This window comes from Heteronotia binoei, chromosome 14, assembly GCF_032191835.1.
Source record: "Heteronotia binoei isolate CCM8104 ecotype False Entrance Well chromosome 14, APGP_CSIRO_Hbin_v1, whole genome shotgun sequence".
NCBI lineage: Eukaryota > Metazoa > Chordata > Lepidosauria > Squamata > Gekkonidae > Heteronotia > Heteronotia binoei.
In genome coordinates this window covers 47159566-47180808 of record NC_083236.1, presented here as the reverse complement: position 1 = coordinate 47180808, position 21243 = coordinate 47159566, and the positions used below count along the sequence as shown (strand labels likewise).

At 45.4% G+C, this 21243-nt stretch overlaps 1 protein-coding gene across 1 annotated transcript in view; it reads left to right on the top strand.

Moving 5' to 3' along the window:
* Positions 1-21243, top strand: part of TDRD12 (tudor domain containing 12) — an 80385-nt gene that overhangs the window by 12253 nt on the left and 46889 nt on the right. Inside the window, exons 8-13 of the mRNA XM_060253841.1 lie at positions 8175-8269; positions 9357-9430; positions 11547-11618; positions 12844-12904; positions 14059-14163; positions 15774-15956. Of these exons, the coding sequence (XP_060109824.1) occupies positions 8175-8269; positions 9357-9430; positions 11547-11618; positions 12844-12904; positions 14059-14163; positions 15774-15956 (590 nt within the window). The remainder of the gene's footprint in view (positions 1-8174; positions 8270-9356; positions 9431-11546; positions 11619-12843; positions 12905-14058; positions 14164-15773; positions 15957-21243) is intronic.

The window sequence follows — 21243 nt, the reverse complement described above, 5'->3', positions numbered from 1 at the left end:
GAGATTTTATTTTGCCTTTTGTTTTTCTCTCTTTTACTCTCCCTCAAGTCTGTTTTGCCAGTGAGGACTTGTTAAATGTTAAATGGTTTTTCGGCTCTTTAGTTTAATAAGAGTCTTTGAAGCATAGGAGCTGCTGCTATCGTCCTATGTACTGCAGCTGTTATCTGTGGCGCGGCTGCGAAGGACTCATGACCTTGGTTTACAGCAGGCAAAATCACTTCCTCCCTCACACCCTATGAAGGTACTTGTGTGTGGATAACTGCAAGAACTGTTGATTGCATTTTTCAAGGCATGGGTGAGATTATGAATCAACTTAAATCTCTCTCAGCAGCGATAGCAGGATTGTCTCTCTCAGAGAATAATAATCAGGATGTGCCTACCAGGCCATTAACTTTGCAAAATTTTAGCAGTGCATGGAGGTCTGGGCAGCTCACACCCCAGAGAGAGAAAGGGGAGAACCATCAGCAACTGATCCTCCAGCCAAGTAAGATCTGCCTGATGGTATGCAAGTACAGGGGATCATATCCAGACTGGGGAAATAAATTCATGGCTAAGAGTCGGCTTAGTGAACTTTTGAGGATTAATCTAGCTGCAATTGACCTTATATCAATAGAGCCGCTCAGTCATCAGAACCAAGCAAGGAAAGTTTTACTCTCCTTTTCTTCTCCTAAGGTCCCCACTTTACTCCTCAGACAAGAAACGAAACTGAGCACAAGAGGAGTCTTTCCGGTACGTGTATTCAAGGACAGTGTTGTTCGGGTCTTACATCTCATGAGGCCTTGTGACAACTCTCGAGCCAACAATAGACGTGAAACGCAGAACTTAGCCATTCCCTCAAATGCAGCCCGGAGGAATTTATCCTCTGCTGGAGTACCAGCCTTCTGCAAGCAAGTTGGGAGTGAATCCCATGACATGAGGATGGAGTTCGAGGGTGTTTCATCAGGACGGACTATGGAAGATAGCACCTCTCTGGCTTGTCAGATGGGGGATGGAAATGGTTGGCTTGAGAGCACTGAGGAAAAAACTCTGCTGCAAGATTTTGCATATCTCCCAGTGGGGGATCAAACAGCTATACTATCTAGACTGGGAGGGGTTTATAAAAGGTTGGAAGAAGTATACCAAGCCCGTCTGGAGAAGGAGGCACCAGAGGATAAATCAGTAGCAAGGGCTGATAGCCCAGGGGAGATTAACCAGGGAACTGGGGCCGTAGGAGCGAAACCCTCCTCGCCTACAAACTTAATTCAATTTTCAGGGAGGACAAATGAAGTGAGCCCCACCTTGGAAAAGGATTGCCACTATGGATCTTGCCCCCATTTGTCAGGTAATCCTGAGGTCATCAAGCAAAAGGCTAAAGAAGGACTGAAGAATCATAGCCACAATGGATGTGTATTCCAGGACGTCAGTGGGGCCCTGGATGCAATAGAGACTGATTGACTGATCCCTAGCCAACAGAAAGAGAGTCTGACATTCCACTCTCTCTCAGTAATATCATGGAACATCATAGGATGGGCGGCTAGATCTAGGGAACCAGATGCCAAGAATCTTATGAGAAAATATGATGTTATACTCCTTCAGGAGACCTGGTCCTTAGATTCTTTGACTCTGGATGGATATAACATTTTTGTAGCACAGGCTGAACTGTCGGTGAGAGGTAGAGCCAAGGGAGGACTAGGAATATTGATATCGACAGCTCTGAGAGTCCAAGTCATTCAACTACCTCTCTGTATTCGAATGGCAATGGCTCTGATCCTCAAATTTAAAGAAATTGACTGTTTGATTTTGAATGTCTATACCCCCCCCACTAAAACCAAAGCCCATACAGAGCTTGCCTGGAGAGATTTGGAGACCTATATGGAGGAGTTATTCAGGACATACCCGACAGCACATGTCATAGTGGGAGGTGATTTTAATGCTAGATTGGGAAAGGATGACAAGACTTTAAATAGGGGACACGATGTCTGTCTTCAGTATCCCGAGTTGCCCTATTTGCCCCATGAAAGAATATCTAAAGATACAAAGTGCAACTTTGCGGGCCGTCTATTAGCTCGTTTGGCTAGGGTCTTGGACCTAAAAATTTTAAATGGTTCCCATACTAACGACCACCCTGGGGAATACACTTATTGGTCTGGAACAAGGTTAAGCGTAATTGACTACATCCTGGTTTCAGGGAACCTAGTGCCATGTGTTGAATCATTCAAGGTGGACACCTACTGTGGCAGCGATCACATTCCTCTTACCTTGAATATTGTAATCCCCAGTCTTTACCCCCGCATTGAGGATCGTTTCCTGAGGAATAACGAATTTGGGGGGCAACATGTTAGGATTAAATGGGACGACCAAAAGAAGAAATATATGCAGGAGTTTCTTGAGCAAGAGCACATATCTAAATTAGCAAATGACATCAGGCTTTTGGAGGAGGGGGGAGAGATCATCAAATTATATGAGGATCTCATTCGGCATCTCCAATCCCCATTAGAAGGGCAAATATCTAGTTCAGTAAGGAGGGGAGGGAAGAACAACGGTTGGTTTGATAAGGAATGCTTGATGGCAAAGAAGGAGCTTAGTAAAATCTATTTGAAATATAGGGCGGATCCAGAGGCAGTTAACAGAGAACAATTAAAACAACAGAAATCTAGATATAAAAAGTTAATTGTCAGGAAGAAGAAAGAGGCAAAAGAATTGGCATGGTTACAGCTGGGACAGGCCGTCAAATTCAAAAATTTGTCATTATTCTGGAAGTTGGTAAATAGCGGTTCAGGTAGACTCTCCTCACAGGTTACTAATACCATTCTTCCAGAAGTATGGGAGAACTATTATATGGCACTGTACGGGACATCAGATGAGGTGGTTTCCCCCCCGGAGGATTGTCAGGAACTGCCAGAGTGGCCTCCGGTTGAGCCTTCAGAAATAAAATCTTTAATTGGAGCCCTGAAGCCTAATAAAGCACCAGGACTTGACTTAATCCCGGCCGAATTAATTAAAGAAAATACTGACTGGTGGGCTCCAGTACTTGCCAAATTATTCACTGAAATAGACAGGACAGCGAGGGTACCTTCGGGCTGGGATACTGGAATTATTGTACCTATTCATAAGAAAGGAGACAGAAATGACCCAAATAACTATAGACCCATCAGTCTTTTAAGTATCCTAAGCAAATTATACGCCAGCCATCTTAAAGAGAAACTGTGGGAGTGGATTTCGTGTAATAACATCCTGAGAGAAGAACAGGCTGGGTTTAGATCAGGTTGTTCCACTCTGGATCATTGTGTAGTATTGGACCATCTTATTTCCAAATATTCCTCTAACAGCACCTCTGCCCTATACGCTGCCTTTATAGACTTTAAATCTGCCTTTGATATGGTTCAGAGGGACATACTGTAGGAAAAATTGAGAGGGATGGGAATTGATCAGAGGCTACTGGCATTGATAAAAGCATTATATAGGAACACCAAGATCAGGACAAGGATAAATCCGAAGGGACATCTCACGAAAGCCATCAAAGTAGGGAAGGGAGTTAAGCAAGGTTGCATCTTGGCGCCACTTTTGTTCAACCTCTTTATAAACGATCTGGGGGAACATTTAAGTGGTCCAGAGGTGCATGCTCCAAAGATTGCAGATAGGCATATCCCGCTCCTGCTATATGCAGATGATGCAGTGCTGGTCTCTAGGACCCCAATTGGGCTAAAGAGAGCAATGAAAATTCTTGCGCTTTACTGCCAAGCTAATCAGGTTGAAATAAATTATTCAAAATCTAAAATTTTAGCCTTTGCAAATAGACCCAAGGTACATCATTGGAAGATAAACGATAGGGCTATTGAACAGACACACTGCTTTAAGTACCTAGGGGTAGTCTTTCAGGCCTCAGGGGCCAGGAAGGCACATGTGGAATATGTTACAACAAATGCAGCAAAAAGTTCAGGAGCCATAGAGAAATTCTATTGGACCTCCGGGGGGCAGAACGTGGCGGCTGCAGTTAAGGTCTTTAAGGCCAAGGCCCTCGCTCAAATTCTATATGGGGCACCCTTGAGTATAACACCATATCAGCATCTCTGGTATTTAGCGGAGAAAGTGCAATCAAAGTTCCTTAGGCACATACTACAAGTCCCTCCATGTGCTCCCAACTCATTTATCAGAGTAGAAACAGGTATGGTCACTGTGAAAGCAAGACTGTGGATTGCTGCTATTCTTTACTGGTATAAACTAATGACTCAGCCCACCAGTTTGGCGGGGCTGATAGCAAGAGACTCGTTTGTGCCACCGTGGATTAGAGAAACGGAGTCCAAGTTGGGTTATTATGGACTATCTAAACAATATTTGCTCAACATGGAGTACAATCTGGTTAAACCCTTTCTTAAACAGAGAATCTTGGATGTCGAAAGACAGCATGATTTGAATCAGCTTAAAGGTTATTTACCAGGAATATTTATTTATTTATTTATTTATTCTATGACTTATATCCCGCCCTTCCCATAAAATGGCTCAGGGCGGCTCACAACAAATGATAAAACAATAAACAGAGTGCAAAGTTATTACATTTTAAAAAGTCGAAGCGTTTAAAACCTAAAAACCTTAAAATCGTAACGTTAAAACTATACAGTATATTTCACTGAAGTCTGATAAGCTGCATTTATCTAGTCAGGCGTAGGCTAACCGGAAGAGGCTTGTCTTACAGGCCCTGCGGAACTGAGTAAGATCCCGCAGGGCCCTCACCTCTTCCGGCAGCTGGTTCCACCATGTGGGGGCCATTGTAGAAAAGGCCCTGTCTCTGGTTGTCTTGAGACGGACTTCTTTGGGCCCGGGAATGGTGAGAAGGTTTTGCATCCCAGACCTCAGTACTCTCTGGGGGACGTGTGGGGAGAGACGGTCCTTCAGGTAGGCAGGTCCCAGGCCATATAGGGCTTTAAAGGTAATGACCAGCACCTTGTACCGGACTCGGTATATTATTGGAAGCCAGTGCAAAGCCCGAAGACCCGGCCGAATGTGCCCCCACCTTGGGAGGCCCAATAACAGCCGGGCCGCGGCATTCTGCACCAGCTGCAATTTCCGGGTCCGGCACAGGGGCAGCCCCATGTAGAGGGCATTGCAGTAATCCAACCTCGAGGTGACCGTAGCATGGATCACTGTTGCTAGGTCGTCGCGGTCCAGGAAGGGGGCCAACTGCCTTGCCCGTCTAAGATGAAAAAACGCGGACTTGGCAGTGGTTGCTATCTGAGCCTCCATCTTTAGGGACGGCTCCAGTAGCACCCCCAGGCTTTTGACCCTGTCCGCCGCCGTCAGCGGCGCACCGTCAAAAACCGGCAGGGGGATTTCCCCCCCCGGTCCATGATGGCCCAAACAAAGGACCTCTGTCTTCGCAGGATTCAGTCTCAGTCCACTCAGTCTGAGCCACTCAGCCACGGCCTGTAATGCCCGATCTAGGTTTTCTGGGGCGCAGACCAGTTGACCGTCCATAAGTAGATAGAGCTGGGTGTCATCAGCATACTGGTGACACCCCAGCCCATACCTTCAGGCAATCTGGGCAAGAGGTCGCATATAGATGTTAAATAACATCGGGGAGAGAACCGCTCCCTGGGGCACTCCACAATTAAGTGTGTGCCTTCAGGATAGCTCCCCCCCAATTGTGACCCTTTGTCCCCGACCTTCGAGGAAAGAGGAAAGCCACTGCAGGGCCAGCCCCTGAATCTCTGCGTCGGCGAGGCGGCAAGTCAGTAACCGATGGTCGACCGTATTGAACGCCGCCGATAGGTCCAACAGCATCAGCACTGCCGAGCCACCCCGATCCAGATGCCGTTGAAGGTCATCTATTCTGAAGGAATAGAGGAACTACATAAAATAACACTAATGCCATACTTGCTTAATCTTGACAAAGTTGAGTATAGGAGAGCATTTACCCTTCTCAGACTTGATATGTTACCCTCAGCTATTATGGAAGGCCGATACACAGGACAACCATATGAGGAGAGATTGTGTATTTGTGGGGACAAGAAACTGGAAGACAGGGAACATGTATTATTCCAATGTAAATTATATCAGTGTATTAGGGCCGACTATATACACCCGATCTGTTCCAGTGTCCCTGGGAGAAATGTTAGACATCAGCTAGACAAATTATTGGCGGATAGGAATAAAAGAACCACTTTATGTGTGGCAAAATTTGCTTCGCGAGCTATGAGTCTCCGGAAGCAATTCCTAAGGGAAATATCCAACTGAATGCCTTGGCTATGGAACCTAACTACTGTTCTGGAGGGAAATTATACTGTGTATGTTTTATTCTGATTATTGTTTTACCTGATTGTATTTTATTAAGTTATTTGTATCTAATTTGACTGGTCTATGACTGTTTTAAACTTGATTTGACTGTTAACCTTTCATCCAAATTTTAAATGAATTTTATGGATGTTTTTATCCGATTTCTTTGTAATAGTCATAGGCACCCAATTTTATGAATGCTACTGTTGGCTTTATTCTGTTTTTGATGCAAAAAGTTTTATGTGATTCGATTGTACAAGCTGGTCACTGACTGTAACAATGTCAGCTAGGGAGTAGTGGGGGCAGTTAAGTGGTTCTTTACCCTTTTTTGATTGCTGCTATCCCTCTGCAACTCTTCGCTGGGGCAAACTCAGAGAGCGTCTGTGGCGCAGTGGTAGAGTGTGTGTTTTGCATGCAGAAATTCCCTTCTAGGTTCATTCTTCAACTAAAATGATGTGAAAAACCTTCACCTGAGACCCTGGAGAGCCACTGCCAATCTGAGAAGACAGTACTGACCTTGATAGACTAAGGGTCTGATTCAGCATAAGGCTGCTTCATGTATTCATGTGATCTGGTCACTTAACTTACAGGGGCAGTTTCCAGGGAATTGTTGCCCTGAGGGGGCAGAGCAGAGCTAAACCTGTAACCTTACCAGTGCTGGACTCGGAACCAGTTGCCTCCTCTTGCACTGCCCCCAAAATCATGAGTGAGCAGATATGAGTCATTGGTGCTGCTGGTTGGGTCTGAGTTGAGTGGCCACTGTACTGCCAGCTTGTAGCACTGTGTGGGCTACTAGTGCATGTGGCTTGCTCCTGGGTCTACCCCTGCTGTTCCCTTACTAGCTTCTTTGTCCTCTCTCTATGATTCTATAACTTAGACAGATCATGAGAAGGAGGACAGGGAGAGGTACTTGTGAATTTCCTGCATTGTGCAGGGGGAGTGGACTAGATGAGCCTGGAAGTCCCTTCCAACTATGATTCTCTGATTCTCTGCCTACATATTAGCACAGATGTAATTTATGACCATGGACAACTGAAAAGGAAAAAGGGGAGCCTAGTTCCTTGTGTTTACAAAAATTCCCTGTGCAGCTGAGGGATTTATATCCACTGAAGGGTCCTTCCTTGGAGGTTTTTAAACAGAGGCTAGATGGCCATCTGACAGCAATGAGGATCCTGTGAATTTAGGGGGGGTATTTGTGAGTTTCCTGCATTGTGCAGGGGGTTGGACTAGATGACCCTGGAGGTCCCTTCCAACTCTGTGATTTGAAGACTACCAAGGCAAGCAGCCATTTACTAGCCTGTTTCAGTTGCACGGCCAGTCAAAATACAAACAGCTGCGCTTCTATGAACTTACTGAAGAACAGGGTTGATTTTTGCTATAACCGTGACAACATCTGCTTTCATTTTTGGATTAATGTAAGGCAAAGTCTGTCCAGTAAGGATAACCCAGCTTAACAAAGCTTATACGTGTGTGCAAACTGCCAAGTGAAGTTTGTCCCAGAGATGGGTCATACTGATTGTGGTCCCTATGTGTTGTTGATGGATATAGCAGCACTTTTTACTCTCTCTCTCTCTGTGCTGTGGAAAATTTGAAAAGACATGGGTTTTCACAGAATTCTGAATAATTCCTGTGGAATGTACAAAATAATTGTATCCAGCTCTGGTGAACATTTGGCACACTGTCAGGTGAATCCATATCACTGTCGTATTTTTAATAAATATTTTTATTTATTTAATAATATAATAACAAAGCAACAATAAATAGTGGGTTATTAATATATAACTGTTGGAGGTTTATGCACAAACATTATTAAAGCACTTCACTGTCTTATGTTGATTATTTCAAAATAATTATTTCAAAGAATCAAGTGGTTATAGTTTTTGTGAAATGAAAACTTAGCAAGTTACTTGTCCACTTCCTTTTAGATGCTGCTGTGTCTGATAATGCTGAGAAAGTGAAACATGAGAATCTCCATGAAACTGCCTCCCATAATGGAGAAACTACCTCCCATAGAGTAATAGTGAGTCCTAGCATTTCTGGGATCATTTTGGACTGTAGCAGGAGGGGAGGGATACAAGAAAGACCCTTTCTACTGGTTAAGATTCCTTCCATCATAAGAAATTTACCTAAGGCAATGACTTTGGGGGAATCCTTGGATAGTATTATAGAGCTACCCTTGCTTGTTTAATTTTTTTCCTGTATCACCATGGATGTAGGTTTTATAGCAATTCAGTAGTGCCCAGGAAGAAAACTGAGACCAGTTCCAAGTAGTGTGACAGTCACAGTTCCAGTCAGCATATTGTATTGCTGACATCACTGCTCATGGGTAGCTCCAAACTTTCCATGCTTTTGAAATGCCAGAAGCATTTTTAATCAATATTCACATCAGCTATTATCATACAGCTTTAAAAACGAAGATAATAAGGAGTAAAGATCCTACACACCAATGTTGTACCACTTTCCTATCTTAGTATTTTAAATAGCAACATTTTTCCTGTTCAATTTTTTTTTTGTAATTGGCGTACGCTTCCTTTTCCCAACGCATAGTGTGAATTTCTATTGAGTCAGAAAATCTGCCCACCTTTTAAAAAATTGTAATATGGTGTTCTATAACAAATGAAGATTATTGCTTTTTAATTTATGGATGTGCCACACAAACCTGCTTGTTTAGAGGGGTGTATATTGGTTTGCATTTGGGGCTAGTTTTGGATGAAGCCTATTAGGTCATTCTTTCTCCCCTTAATCTGTTTCACTGTGCTGTTGTGAGTACAGAATGACAGAAGGAACACCTATGAGTATCTTGGAAGAAGGGTTGCGTTAACTAAAAGGCAAATCAACTTCATAACTGCCTCAGGTGATGGCATGGCTTGGAGTTGGTACAACAACAGAGGAACCAGTCCAGTGCCTTGTTGGTGTGACTGGCTAGGAAGCAAAATAATATCAGAACTCCTGCACTGTACAAGCTTTTCAAAGCTGTCCAAATTATTTTGTTCCCCATTTTGGACCTGTATTTTGAGTGGCTTTGGCCAGAAGCGTAGAAATGTCCTACCTTCTACACTGTGAATAACAAAAAGGGTTTTTTTCTTTTCTTTTTTGGCTTGTTTAAGGATGTAGTGGTGACTGTTCCCCCTTTGGAAAAAGGCATCACAGTTTCCGTGCAAGCAGATGAGAAGACTGAAAGGTACATTTTTGACTTGCACATATTTTGTTCACAATTTCTTACATAGGCAAGTGATTGAGATGAAGAAACAGAACTCCTGTATGGTTTGCAAAGCAGAATACATCTATTAAATTATTTTTATTGACTTGTTACAGTGCTCAGATTGAGGGGGGAAACTAGAGGTGCTCTTAATGAATAAGTCTCACCCCATGGTTCCCCTCTGATGTAGCCTGTCCTAGTACCAGCTCTCATAAGCATGCTTCCAGTTCTGTTACATAGGAGGCTTTACAGATTATTCACATAAAATGCATTCCATTGGGGGGGGGAAGTAATAACCTGCTATATGTGTAGGAGAAGTAATGAGGTCAAGAAAGGCAGTATCCCTCAGTGCTGAGCTTAAGTGAGAGATTTCCTCAGGGGAAAAGTATCAACTGAGATATAGGGTGGACAGCAGTGAGCAAATTATTCCTTTTAATGTCAAAGCTTCCCTTGACCTCTGAAATCCTCCATGCCAATCTGTGTTTTCCCTGCGCTGTGACAAAATAACATTAAGGGGTGAGACATATTTTTCTGTGCTGAATCCCTCTTCTGCCTATCCTATTACTGTCTGAGGGAAATTTTCAGGAATGTGTTCGTTACTTTCATTCCTATTCTGGATGTTTGCAAGCTAAAGACATAAGTATTTCTTACAGGGCAGATGTTCTGTCTCTCCATTGACAGAGCCTCCAGTCCCTTTTTGGTTCTTGTTGGCCATTTGACTAGGACAGTACACAAACACACACATCTTCTCATTCCCCTCATACAGTTCAAGGATTTACAGCAGCTCCCCTTAGGAACACCAAAGGCTCTTATGGATCCTGACATTACCCCAAATATGAGGGAACTAGTTGTGAAAGCAGCATCACTCCAGAGCTGGAAACGATTAGTGCTTGCACAGGGGACTACCTTTTTTAACAAGTAGTGAAGACAGTCTTGGGATAGAAAGTTCCCTCAGCCAGTATATGTTGCTGACTCTGAGGGGGCTAGGGAAAGACTCTGATTGACGGTAGTGAGTATTTCGCCCAACCAGGGCTTTTTTTGTAGAAAATGCCCATCAGGAACTCATTTGCATATTAGGCAACACCCCTGGTGTCAACATTGTCTCACATGGGGCTTTAAAAAAAAAACAAAACCCTTCAGTGGCACTCATTTGTATATTAGGCCACACCCCATGACACCAAGCCAGCTGGAACTGCGTTCCTGATCAAAAAAAGCCCTGCGACCCAACCATGTATGGACAGGGGGCATGGAGGCAGGAAGCCATCTGGGTAAAGAGAGTTTCTGCCTGGGTATATTTGGATAGAGTATCATACTATGGGTATATCGGGACAGTGTGAAAAGAGCAATGCAGAGCTGGATGTTATACTGTCATCCTCAACCAATCACATAGTAATAGAGAAATCGAAATATCACGATGGGGGGCCAGATGAGGGGATGATGGTGATGGACCCCCCAGACTCCTCTAGAATAGGGTTAGCCAAACTTGCTTAATGTAGGAGCCACATAGAATAACCATCAGATGTTTAAGAGCCGGAAGGAAGGAAAGCAAATAGATGGGAAGGGAGGACAGAGGGATGTGGAAAGAAAACAACTTTAACTTTAAATCCATTCTCCAAACTGCCAGCTGGTTTGACTTGGAGAAGTGATTTAAAGAGACAAATGCCTTCTCCAAGCCGGCTGATGGGGCAGTGGGGGATTCAAGAGCCACACAATATGGTGAAAGAATCACATGTGGCTTGCTAGCTGCAGTTTGGCCACCCCTGCTCTAAAACCATAGCCGTGTTGTAACAATATAGCTTCGGTGCTTTGATATTCTTAATGAGTGTAGTATCTCTACACCACTTATTGTATAGCAGAAGGCATTATTTAACTTTTTGTTTGGTTATCTAACACTATTCTGGTAAACAGTTTGTCTTATCCTCCCAGAATGTACCCTGACATTCAGGGACAGTTTTTAAGGGAGCCCAAGGACCACAGTGAGAAGAGGGGTGGGGTGGAAAGAGAGAATTCTGGTGTGTACACACATTTCCAGGTGTAGCTATTTTTTTAACTCAGCTAGTAATTTACAGATGTACATATTTTCTGTCCCCCACCCCAGCACATTACATCAGAAAACTGCTCAAAAGCAAAAGGAGATAGAGCAAAGACTTGATAAGGAAACTTGTCTGAAGTAAGTTCTCCCTTTTGAATTCTGCAATAATTAATGTTACACATAGCAATAAGGAAATGAAATCAGTATGTCACAGTATTCAAAACTTTCATGGGGTAGTCAGTATTCTAACTGGGTATTTCAGAATCTTAACTATCTTGTACATTTGTTCACAGAAACTGATGGTGAAAAGTCATGAAGGACATTTGTGATTGATGCCTATAATAGCTGTTTTGATATGAAATGCAAGACATTCTAAATACTTTGCACTCCACTTCATGAAAATGTATCTGGCTGGCTCATTCATGGGACAGTGATGCTTGACTGGTGCTCTGAAACTCTTTGTGCCGTTTGGGCGGAGAGCTGATGCAGAGTGGAATAATGGCTGCTATGCTTTTGAAAGGAGGCATAATGTTTGCAACTGATGAAATAACCTTGAGCAGTTAGTCATTTGCTGTTGCGTCAAAACAGAAACTCTTGAGTTACATCCTAACCTAGCACTGGCTGCTGTTTGATACCTCACCGAAAGTACCCTTGCTGGCTTTAAAAAAAAAACCAAAACCTTAGTGAAGTGTTGTTGATTTATTGGGGTGGATATCCTCCAAGAAGCCTTCCTCCCTCCAGGCTGAGGACTCTACCTCCCATGTCAGTGGCTCTTCCTCCAGTGGAAGAGCCACATAAGTTAGAGGAAGGTTTCATACTTTGCTCAGCAGAGTGGTAGGACAGGTAGGATCCTCCATAGGACTGTGTTTGGTTATCACATTTCCTTATAGGCCTTTGAATGTACTGATTTTTTGTTTAAAAAATGTTGCTTTCCCACAACAAGCCTGTAATGGAGATAACACTATTTGCTGAAGAGTGCTTCGTTTAAAGAGGGCCGTGTGGAGGCTTTCGGGGGGTTAAATTCCATAGGGGCTTCCTGACTGAATGCCCTGCTGGGCACTCTTGCAATCACTTGGGGGGAGGGGTGGCTGGGCACACACCCTTCTTCTGGCTAACTAGCAGAGAGCAGTTTCAAAGATGTGGCACAGTGATCAGTTATACCACTTGAGGGAGTCTCCAGAAAGAGTGTCATACATTTGGATCATAAGTTAACAAGTTAACTTTTCAACCAATGCTTAGAGTCTTATGAGGATGCTTGCTTTTAACTGATAATATAGACATAGTTTGCATAAAGGCTCAATAAATTAGTAGTCTGTGTTAACATATTAACTGTGTTTGAATTGTGGGCTTATATATTTTTCAGGCTTCTACAGTTTTTAAACCCTGATCCATTGGAAGCTAAGGAAAGACATGATGAGAAAGAGGTACTCCTAGAAATTAACTTTTCTTGTATTCGTTACAGAAAGTTTTGTACTGTTTTGATTGCCAGTTGTGTATTGTCACACAGCCAGGGGCGACCCGATACCCCATGGCGCCCTAGGCAGACTCGCTGCCTGGTGCCCCCGCAGCTCCACGCCTCCCCCCCTCTCCACCTCCTCCTTCTCCCTCCCTTTGGACCCCACCCCATGTCAATTTCAATGCTAGAACCGGCTCTAGCGCCGCATTCCAACTATCTAAAGCCCCCCCTCCCCGGCTGATCACTCAATCGGTGGGTAAAACCATGCTGCGGGGCTGGGACACGCTTACTGTCTGTCAGGACCAGTGTCCTGAAAGGGCGACCCTGCTGCCTCCTCCCCTCCCCACTTTCTGGATGGGAGAGGAGTCAGCAGCAGCAGGGTCACCCCTTCAGGACACTGGTCCTGACAGACAGTAAGCGTGTCCCAGCCCCGCAGCATGGTTTTACCCACCGATTGAGTGATCAGCCGGGGAGGGGGGGCTTTAGATAGTTGGAATGCGGCGCTAGAGCCTGTTCTAGCATTTAAATTGACTTGGGGTGGGAAAGTGTCCGAAGGGAGGGAGGAGGCACAGTGGGGAGTGGGAGAGGTGAAGGGAATGGAGGGGCGGGGGAGGCAGCCAAACTAGGTGCTTGCTTGGAGCACTGGGAGGGGGGATGGCGCCCCCATCCTCCCGGTGCCCTAGGCAACTGCCTAGTTTGCCTAGTGGGCGAGCCGGCCCTGCAACACAGCCAGATGACCCTCACCTTTAAAATGCCTGTAGCTTTCTAAATTTACATGTAATGAGTATTTTATAACATTCTGGGTGACCTCAGATCTATCAGCTGATATGTTTTTGTTTGGAGAGGTAAATGGGAAAGAGGTCATATGGATATGAAGCCTCTTGTGGCAGCATTTGAGTGGGAAAACTGACAGAGAAGTAATTAAGCTCTGCCAGTAGTCAGATTTCGGAGCCATAATACATAGCATAGATGTTTCCTTAGTGATAAGTTGCAATACATAAAACTGGCTCCTGGAGAAGTTTTAAAATGTAATGTAGGAAAACGTATTGGAGATAGAAACTAAATGCAAGTCTTCACCCATAGCATCCATAATAGTCTTCTGGTTGGTATCTTTACCATTAGGGGTTTCATATGAATGCCAGCGTAGGACATCCTGTTGTTCTTAGTAATGAAATTGACCCATGCACCACTCTTGAAACAGCACCTCTCTTTCCTGGAATGAGAAAGGTAAATAATTTGTTATGCCACATATTAGGTTGTGTAAGTGAACAAATTCCTTGCTTGTAGACAACTGTCATTGTTGTGTGTGGTCATAGCTCAGTGGCAGACTGCATACCTAGTATGTAGATTCTTCCAGATTCAATCCCAGTATCTCCAGTTTAAAATTTTGTTTAGTGGGTGCGGTGGACTGGGCCTGTGCCAGCTACTGCGTCCCGGGCCTGCCTACCCCTCCTTGAACTATAACCTGAAGAACTTATAAGAACATAAGAGAAGCCATGTTGGATGAGGCCAATGGCCCATCCAGTCTAACACTCTGTGTCACACAGTGGCCAAAAAAAAAACAGGTGCCACCTGGAGGTCCATCAGTGGAGTTAGAAGCCCTCCCACTCCACTGCCTCAGAGTATTGCTGCCACCACAACTGTCCCTGTCCTGGGTTCCTAACCTGTGTCACTAGGAACCCACCTCGGGCTTCCCAGGGATACTTGGGGCTCCCCTGGAGAGTTGACCAGTAGCCATTTTTATGACTTTGCTCCTTCCTAGGGATTTTCCAACCCACTCCTAGTGTCTCCAAGCAGTTGGGGGAACTGTGTGGTACAAAGGGACCTCCTTCAACAGTTAAAATATTTATTTAAAACAGCTATTTACAGGCATATCAGAACTGAACAGAAGAAATAAAATAACATAGGCAAAAATGCTCTGTCTCTCTTTCTCTCTTCTCCCCCCCCCCCCAAGTACAGTGTCCCAAATAAGGGGATTTGAGTTTGATTGTAACCCTGTGTATTGCAGTTAATTGTAAACCAGTGACCTTTGTGTTGAAATTCAGTTCTTTTTCCATAATGGAGGAAATGGTATCTCACTGAAGGCTAGTGTTCCCATTCATTCCATTGGGCAATTATACTGTAGGAGGAATGAGTGAATAACCCCATACCCCCCATTCAGCCCTGTGTATTCTACAGCTGGCTATCTCTTAATGCTTTTAATTTAATTTTTCAATTTATACCCCACCCTATCCTGCAACTGTTATATCCCACCCTATTTCTTAGATAGGCATAAGTAATGCAGTCAGAATATGATGTAGTGCAATACGTAGCTGTTAACATTGCTGAGGCACTCTGCCATTTTTTAACCACCAAATGTCAGGAGCAACTATATTTTTGGCAATAGCTACAAACCTGTAGCAGTTTGTGCCCATATCCTACTGATTTTGGAAGAGGGTTATGGCTGATACTTCAGCAGTCGTCTTTAATAAAATCTTGTTGACACATTGTCCCTGCTGCTGCTTGTTTTCTCTTTGTCTTTAATAAGAAATGTATCTTTTTTTTTTCCAGGCATGAAATGCTGAATAACAAGCCTATCTGCACCAAAAATCTTACAAAAAGGTGTGGGTTGTGACCTAGAGAAGCTGTATGCATATATAGAAAACTGGAGGTGAAGATTTCCTTGGAGGTGGAGATTTCCTTGGCGTTTCTGCAGAGTCACTTAATGCCAATTAACTGGGCCACTTTGGGGCTGTAGTCATAGCACAGCTTCTTTGGATCACAATCCTAATCTTAAATGTTTTCTTATAACCAAACATGTACATGATTAATATATATATATTTTAATGTTTGGGTAGGAGCTTCTCCGGAATCAAGTCTTAGGTCCTAACCACATACAGTCATATTCCTGGCCACCGATAGCTCGTGGGTGTGATTCAGTTATCATCTCTCCTGAAAATGATCCCCTTGTGTATCTTCCACCACTTATTACGTTCTTGCAATCAAGAAGTTGCTATGTGTCACTGCCAACTAGGAATGGTGTAAGTAGAACCATCAGTTTATGTTGAAATGGCTCCTGCATTTCAAGCAGAGTCCTGGCGAGGTACAAGGTGCGTTAAAACTAGTGATGCAAGTCGATCTTCTTCGTGGTCTCTGTGCAGTCCCACACATGGGTTTTCCGTCAGGACGACCCCTACCTCGGAGATTTCAAAAGCTAGCCTAGGCATTATTTTTTGGCGCGCGTTTCCTCCCGCTCTGGGGAGCAGGCATCCACTGCGCATGCCTGGAGCGGGGGGAAGGCGCTCCACCCACCCAGTTTCTTTCCGACCGCCGACCGGGATAGTCCTACCTTGCTGCGCTCCTTCATCTCCTCAGCACTAGCCTTAGTTGTTTCCTCAAATTCTTCAATTCTTCTTTCCGTCTTCATCTCTTCATTCTTCTACTGGTATCGTATAAAAAAAAAAAATTTCCCGCTTCTATCGCTCACTCCCTTTCTTCCTTCTATTACCACCCCCCCTCTCCCCTCCCGGGCGTATGGAAGAAAGAGATGCGAAAATATCCTTTAAAAGGTGTTCGCGTTGCAGAACAAAAATCCCCACCTCAGACGGCCATTCGCTCTGCCTCTTCTGTTTAGGCGAGGGCCATAGAACCGACGCCTGCACCCACTGCCTTCAATTCGGAAAACAGGCGAGAAAGAACAGGGCCGCAAGACTTAAAAGTCACCTATTAGAGTCTGCGCTTTGCCCGGACATGTCGCAGTCATCCGATCTTCCGAAATCGCCACCCTCCCTGACTCCCCAAAGGGATGGCGCGAAACCGGCAGCTTCCGTGGCTTTGGTTCCCAGCAAGCCTAAGTCCGGGAAACATACCAAGAAGTCTCACGATTCCAAGCGCAAACATTCGGACTCGTCTTCATCTAAGTCCCATAAGGAGCCGAAAAAGGCTTCGGAGTCGACCCACTTGGAACCAAGAGCGCATGGATCGGAGACCTCTATTGCGACCGCCACTCCACTCCAACCACAGCGGATGGAGGAAGTTATACCAATCCACTCTCGCTCGCCTTCCATTCATGACACCATGCCGGAAGAGTTCCTTACTGACGAACCCGTGGAACTCTCGACTCAGATGCAAGAACATCAGATCGACCCACGCTCCTTCTGAGACATGTCAGCTCCTAAAAAACTGCTGAGCATTACTTCTTCTCCACGCCGTCTAGCCCCTCACCAAGGAGAACAATGCACCCATCGGTACCATGAGAGGTCCTCCAGCATGGAAAGAGAAAGGTATCTACGTACTCGGTACCGTGAAAGGTCTCCAAGCCGAGGAAGGGACCGCTACCGCTATTATAGTCGATCCCGATCTCCATCCAGGTCACCACGAGGTCACTACTACATGACTTCGAGATCCCCATCGATAGACTACCGTCGTCACCAATATTACAGCCGTCATTTCCCTCGGTACCGAGCCGAATGATACCAAGAACACCGTGGGGATGCTTCCACCTACTAAGAGGCCGAAACAACACACCGCCCCACAAAGCCTGCCTCGCCGGCTCCGTCAACATCGACTTCCAAGCTTCAACAGAAGTCGACTCCGACGATGCCCACTCTCCAGCAAACTGCTCCTGACCTTTCTGAGGAAGAATCCGAGGCGGAAACATCGGGATCAACCCAATCCATATCCTCTCCAGCATCTCCTGTATCGGACATTGCGAAACCAGCGGACCTATCTCCTTCGGAGGGAGCAAAGACGTATTTACGTTTGATCTCTAATATGGCCTCTACCCTCAACATTAAACTCACCACCGATGCGCCCAAGATAGCGGACGTAGTCCACGATCTTGTACACGCTGATTTACCTGCTGGTTCCTTTCTACCAATGCTTCCAGTCCACCTTGAGGCCCTGAAAGAGGCTTGGGACAAGCCAGCCTCCATCCCTCCAACATCCAAACGAATCGAGTCGATGTACAAGATCCATGCACCGGAGTCCAAGTTTTTATTTAACCATCCAGCTCCGAACTCAATGATCGTTCACTCCTCTTCAAAATCAAAGCAAACATGTCATCCTGTACCCCCTGAGAAAGAAGGGAGAAAATTGGACACCTTGGGAAGAAAAATGTATTCTGTATCCACAGCAACCGCCAAGATCAACAACTATTTGGCGTACTTTGCTGCATACTCTCACAATATTTCTTCCCAGTTAAGTTCTTTAATAACAGCTCTTCCAGAAACCTCTCAAAAACAGGCTTCGAAGCTGTTACAAGAATTGAACAGGATTAGTAAACAACAAATCAACACCATCAGACATTCTGTGGGATGCACATCCAAATCTATGGCTGCCTCAGTAGCCCTGCGAAGACACGCCTGGCTACGCTCCTCCTCACTCCAGCCGGACATAAAATACAAGATCGAAGATCTCCCCTTTGATGGCAAGGGCCTGTTTAACGCCACCACCGACGACATTCTTACCACGGTAGATGACAGTCGCAAGAGAGCAAAGAGGCTTGGTGTCACCCAGCAACAACAGCAGGGTTACAAACCACGACCTTGGAAACCAATGCCATACAAACGCCCACGCTCTCCCAGGCAAATGGATTATTGGAAGAGAAAAGCCCCTCCAACAAAACAACCTTTCAATCCGAGACAACACTCCCAGCCTCCCAAGAAGGCTGCATCAACAACTAAGCAATCATTTTGACTTCCCAAACCTAACACCATATCATTACCATTCCACTGCTCCCAGACTCCTACCATTTTACGAAGCATGGAAAATAATAACAACAGACAATTGGGTATTGAACATCATTCTTAGAGGTTACTCAATAGAGTTTGATTCACCACCCAACAAACACCACTTTATTTCCACTCCTCCCTCCCTTCCCCTCCAAGAAGAAATTACCGCTTTGCTGGCCAAAGCTGCTATCGAACCAGTCCCAGCCGAATACCATCGCACGGGGTTTTACTCTCGATACTTCCTGGTTCCGAAAAGGGATGGAGGGCAGCGCCCGATATTAGATCTACGTGCGCTCAACAAATTCATTCGACACAAAAAATTCCGCATGATTACCCTGCAGTCCATCCTGCCTCTAATCCCCAAAAACGCTTGGATGGCCCTCATCGACCTTCAAGATGCGTATTTCCACCTTACAATCCACCACTGTCACAGAAGATTCCTGAGGTTTGCTATAGGGGACAATCACTACCAGTTCCATGCACTTCCATTCGGTCTGTCTATGGCACCCAGGACCTTCACAAAATGTATGGCTGTGGTTGCTGCATCTCTCCGCCAGCAGAGAATCGCGATATACCCATACATAGACGATTGGCTGATTGTGGGATCTTCAAGAACTCAATTACAAGACAACATCTCGACAACTCTGAGACTCCTGTCTGATCTGGGTCTCCAAGTAAACGAGCAAAAATCCAATCTGAATCCTACCCAAGATATACAGTTCATAGGAGCACGTCTCTGCACCATAGATCACAAGGCCTACCTCCCCACAGACAGAATAGCAAATATCCAAACACTGGCTACAAGTATAATTCTACAACCAACGCAAACAGCCTTCACGTTTCAACGTATGTTAGGCCTCATGGCAGCAACTACATCAGTCCTTCCTCATGCAAGACTTCGCATGAGACCTCTGCAACTATGTTTTGTATGGGCTTTCCGTCCACAACATCAGTCTCAACAAACCCTTCTCACAGTTCCACAAAATAAACTGCCACCACTGACCTGGTGGACAGTACAAGACCATTTACTCACAGGGATGCCATTCCTGCGCCAAAATCCATCGGCAATCGTCACTACAGATGCTTCGAGGTGGGGCTGGGGAGCCCACTTCGATGCACTGACAGTCCAAGGGCAGTGGACGACACACGAAAAGTCTCTCCACATCAACTGCCTAGAACTTTTGGCAGTGCACAGAGCCCTAAAGTCCTTCTTACCGTCCCTCCACGGCCGTCATGTTCAGGTAACATCGGACAACGTGGCCACTGTGTTTTACATAAACAGACAAGGAGGGACTGCATCCACTCGCCTCTGCAAGAGAGCTCTGCACCTATGGTACTGGAGTATAGAACACCACATTCACCTGACTGCAGTGCACCTACCAGGCATTCAGAACACCCGAGCGGATGCTCTGAGCAGATGCTTGGTCAACGACCACGAATGGTCCCTGCACACACCATACCTCCGACCTGTGTTCCAGAAGTTTGGAACACCTCTCATAGACGTATTCGCCTCACCGGACAATGCGCAGTGTGCTCTGTTTTATATGAGGGGTCTACCCTCAAACCAATCTGCGGGAGATGCCTTCATCCAACAAAGGGCGGGTCCACTGCACTTCCTCTTTCCACCGTTCCCATTGATAACGAGTGCACTCCAGAAAATTCAATTAGACAACACAGACTGCATCCTAGTCACTCCATGGTGGCCATGCCAGCCGTGGTTCACAACTCTCCTCTCCCTCTCCAACAACACCTTTCATCGATTCCCTCGAGTACGGGACATCCTCTCACAGCAGAATGGCAAGGTCCTACATCACGACCTGGACCGCCTCCGCCTAACAGCATGGAGGATCAGTTCTCAGAGTTCCCTGAGGGAGTAAGACATGTCCTACTAAATGCAAGAAAGCCATCAACCAGAAAATCTTATACCTTGAAGTGGAAACGATTTACCACGTATGCAGTTAAACACAACTTTCAACCCCTGTCTGCCTCAATATCGCAAATCTTATCCTACACACTATCACTCTCTGAGAATGGACTAACCTATTCGTCCCTCAAGGTACACTTAGCAGCTATCTCAGCCTTTCACCCTCACATAGAGGGCCACACTGTCTTCTTTCATCCTGCAGCAAAATCCTTTTTAAAAGGAATCCTGCATCTCCATCCACCATTACATCAACTATACCCCACTTGGAGCTTGTCTCTGGTGTTGTCAACTGATGCGGCCCCCCTTCGAGCCCATGGCTTCAGTACCGTTGCATCTGCTATCGTGGAAGACGGCGCTATTGGTAGCACTCACGTCTGGCAAGAGAGCCAGTGACATTTGCGCATTCGGAGCGGATGCTCCCTACACCATTTTCCACCACAACAGAGTGGCCCTGCGCCCAGACCCCACTTTCCTTCCAAAAGTGGTATCTCCATTCCACTTGCAAAGAACAACAACACTACCCTCCTTCTTTCAGGACCCTAAAGATAGGGGCCAAGAAGCTCTCCATTGCCTGGACGTCAGAAGAGCTCTTGCATACTATATAGACAGAACCACTGCGTTCCGCAAAGACCCGAGACTCTTTGTTGCTTACGGACTTCGCAAGAGAGGGCA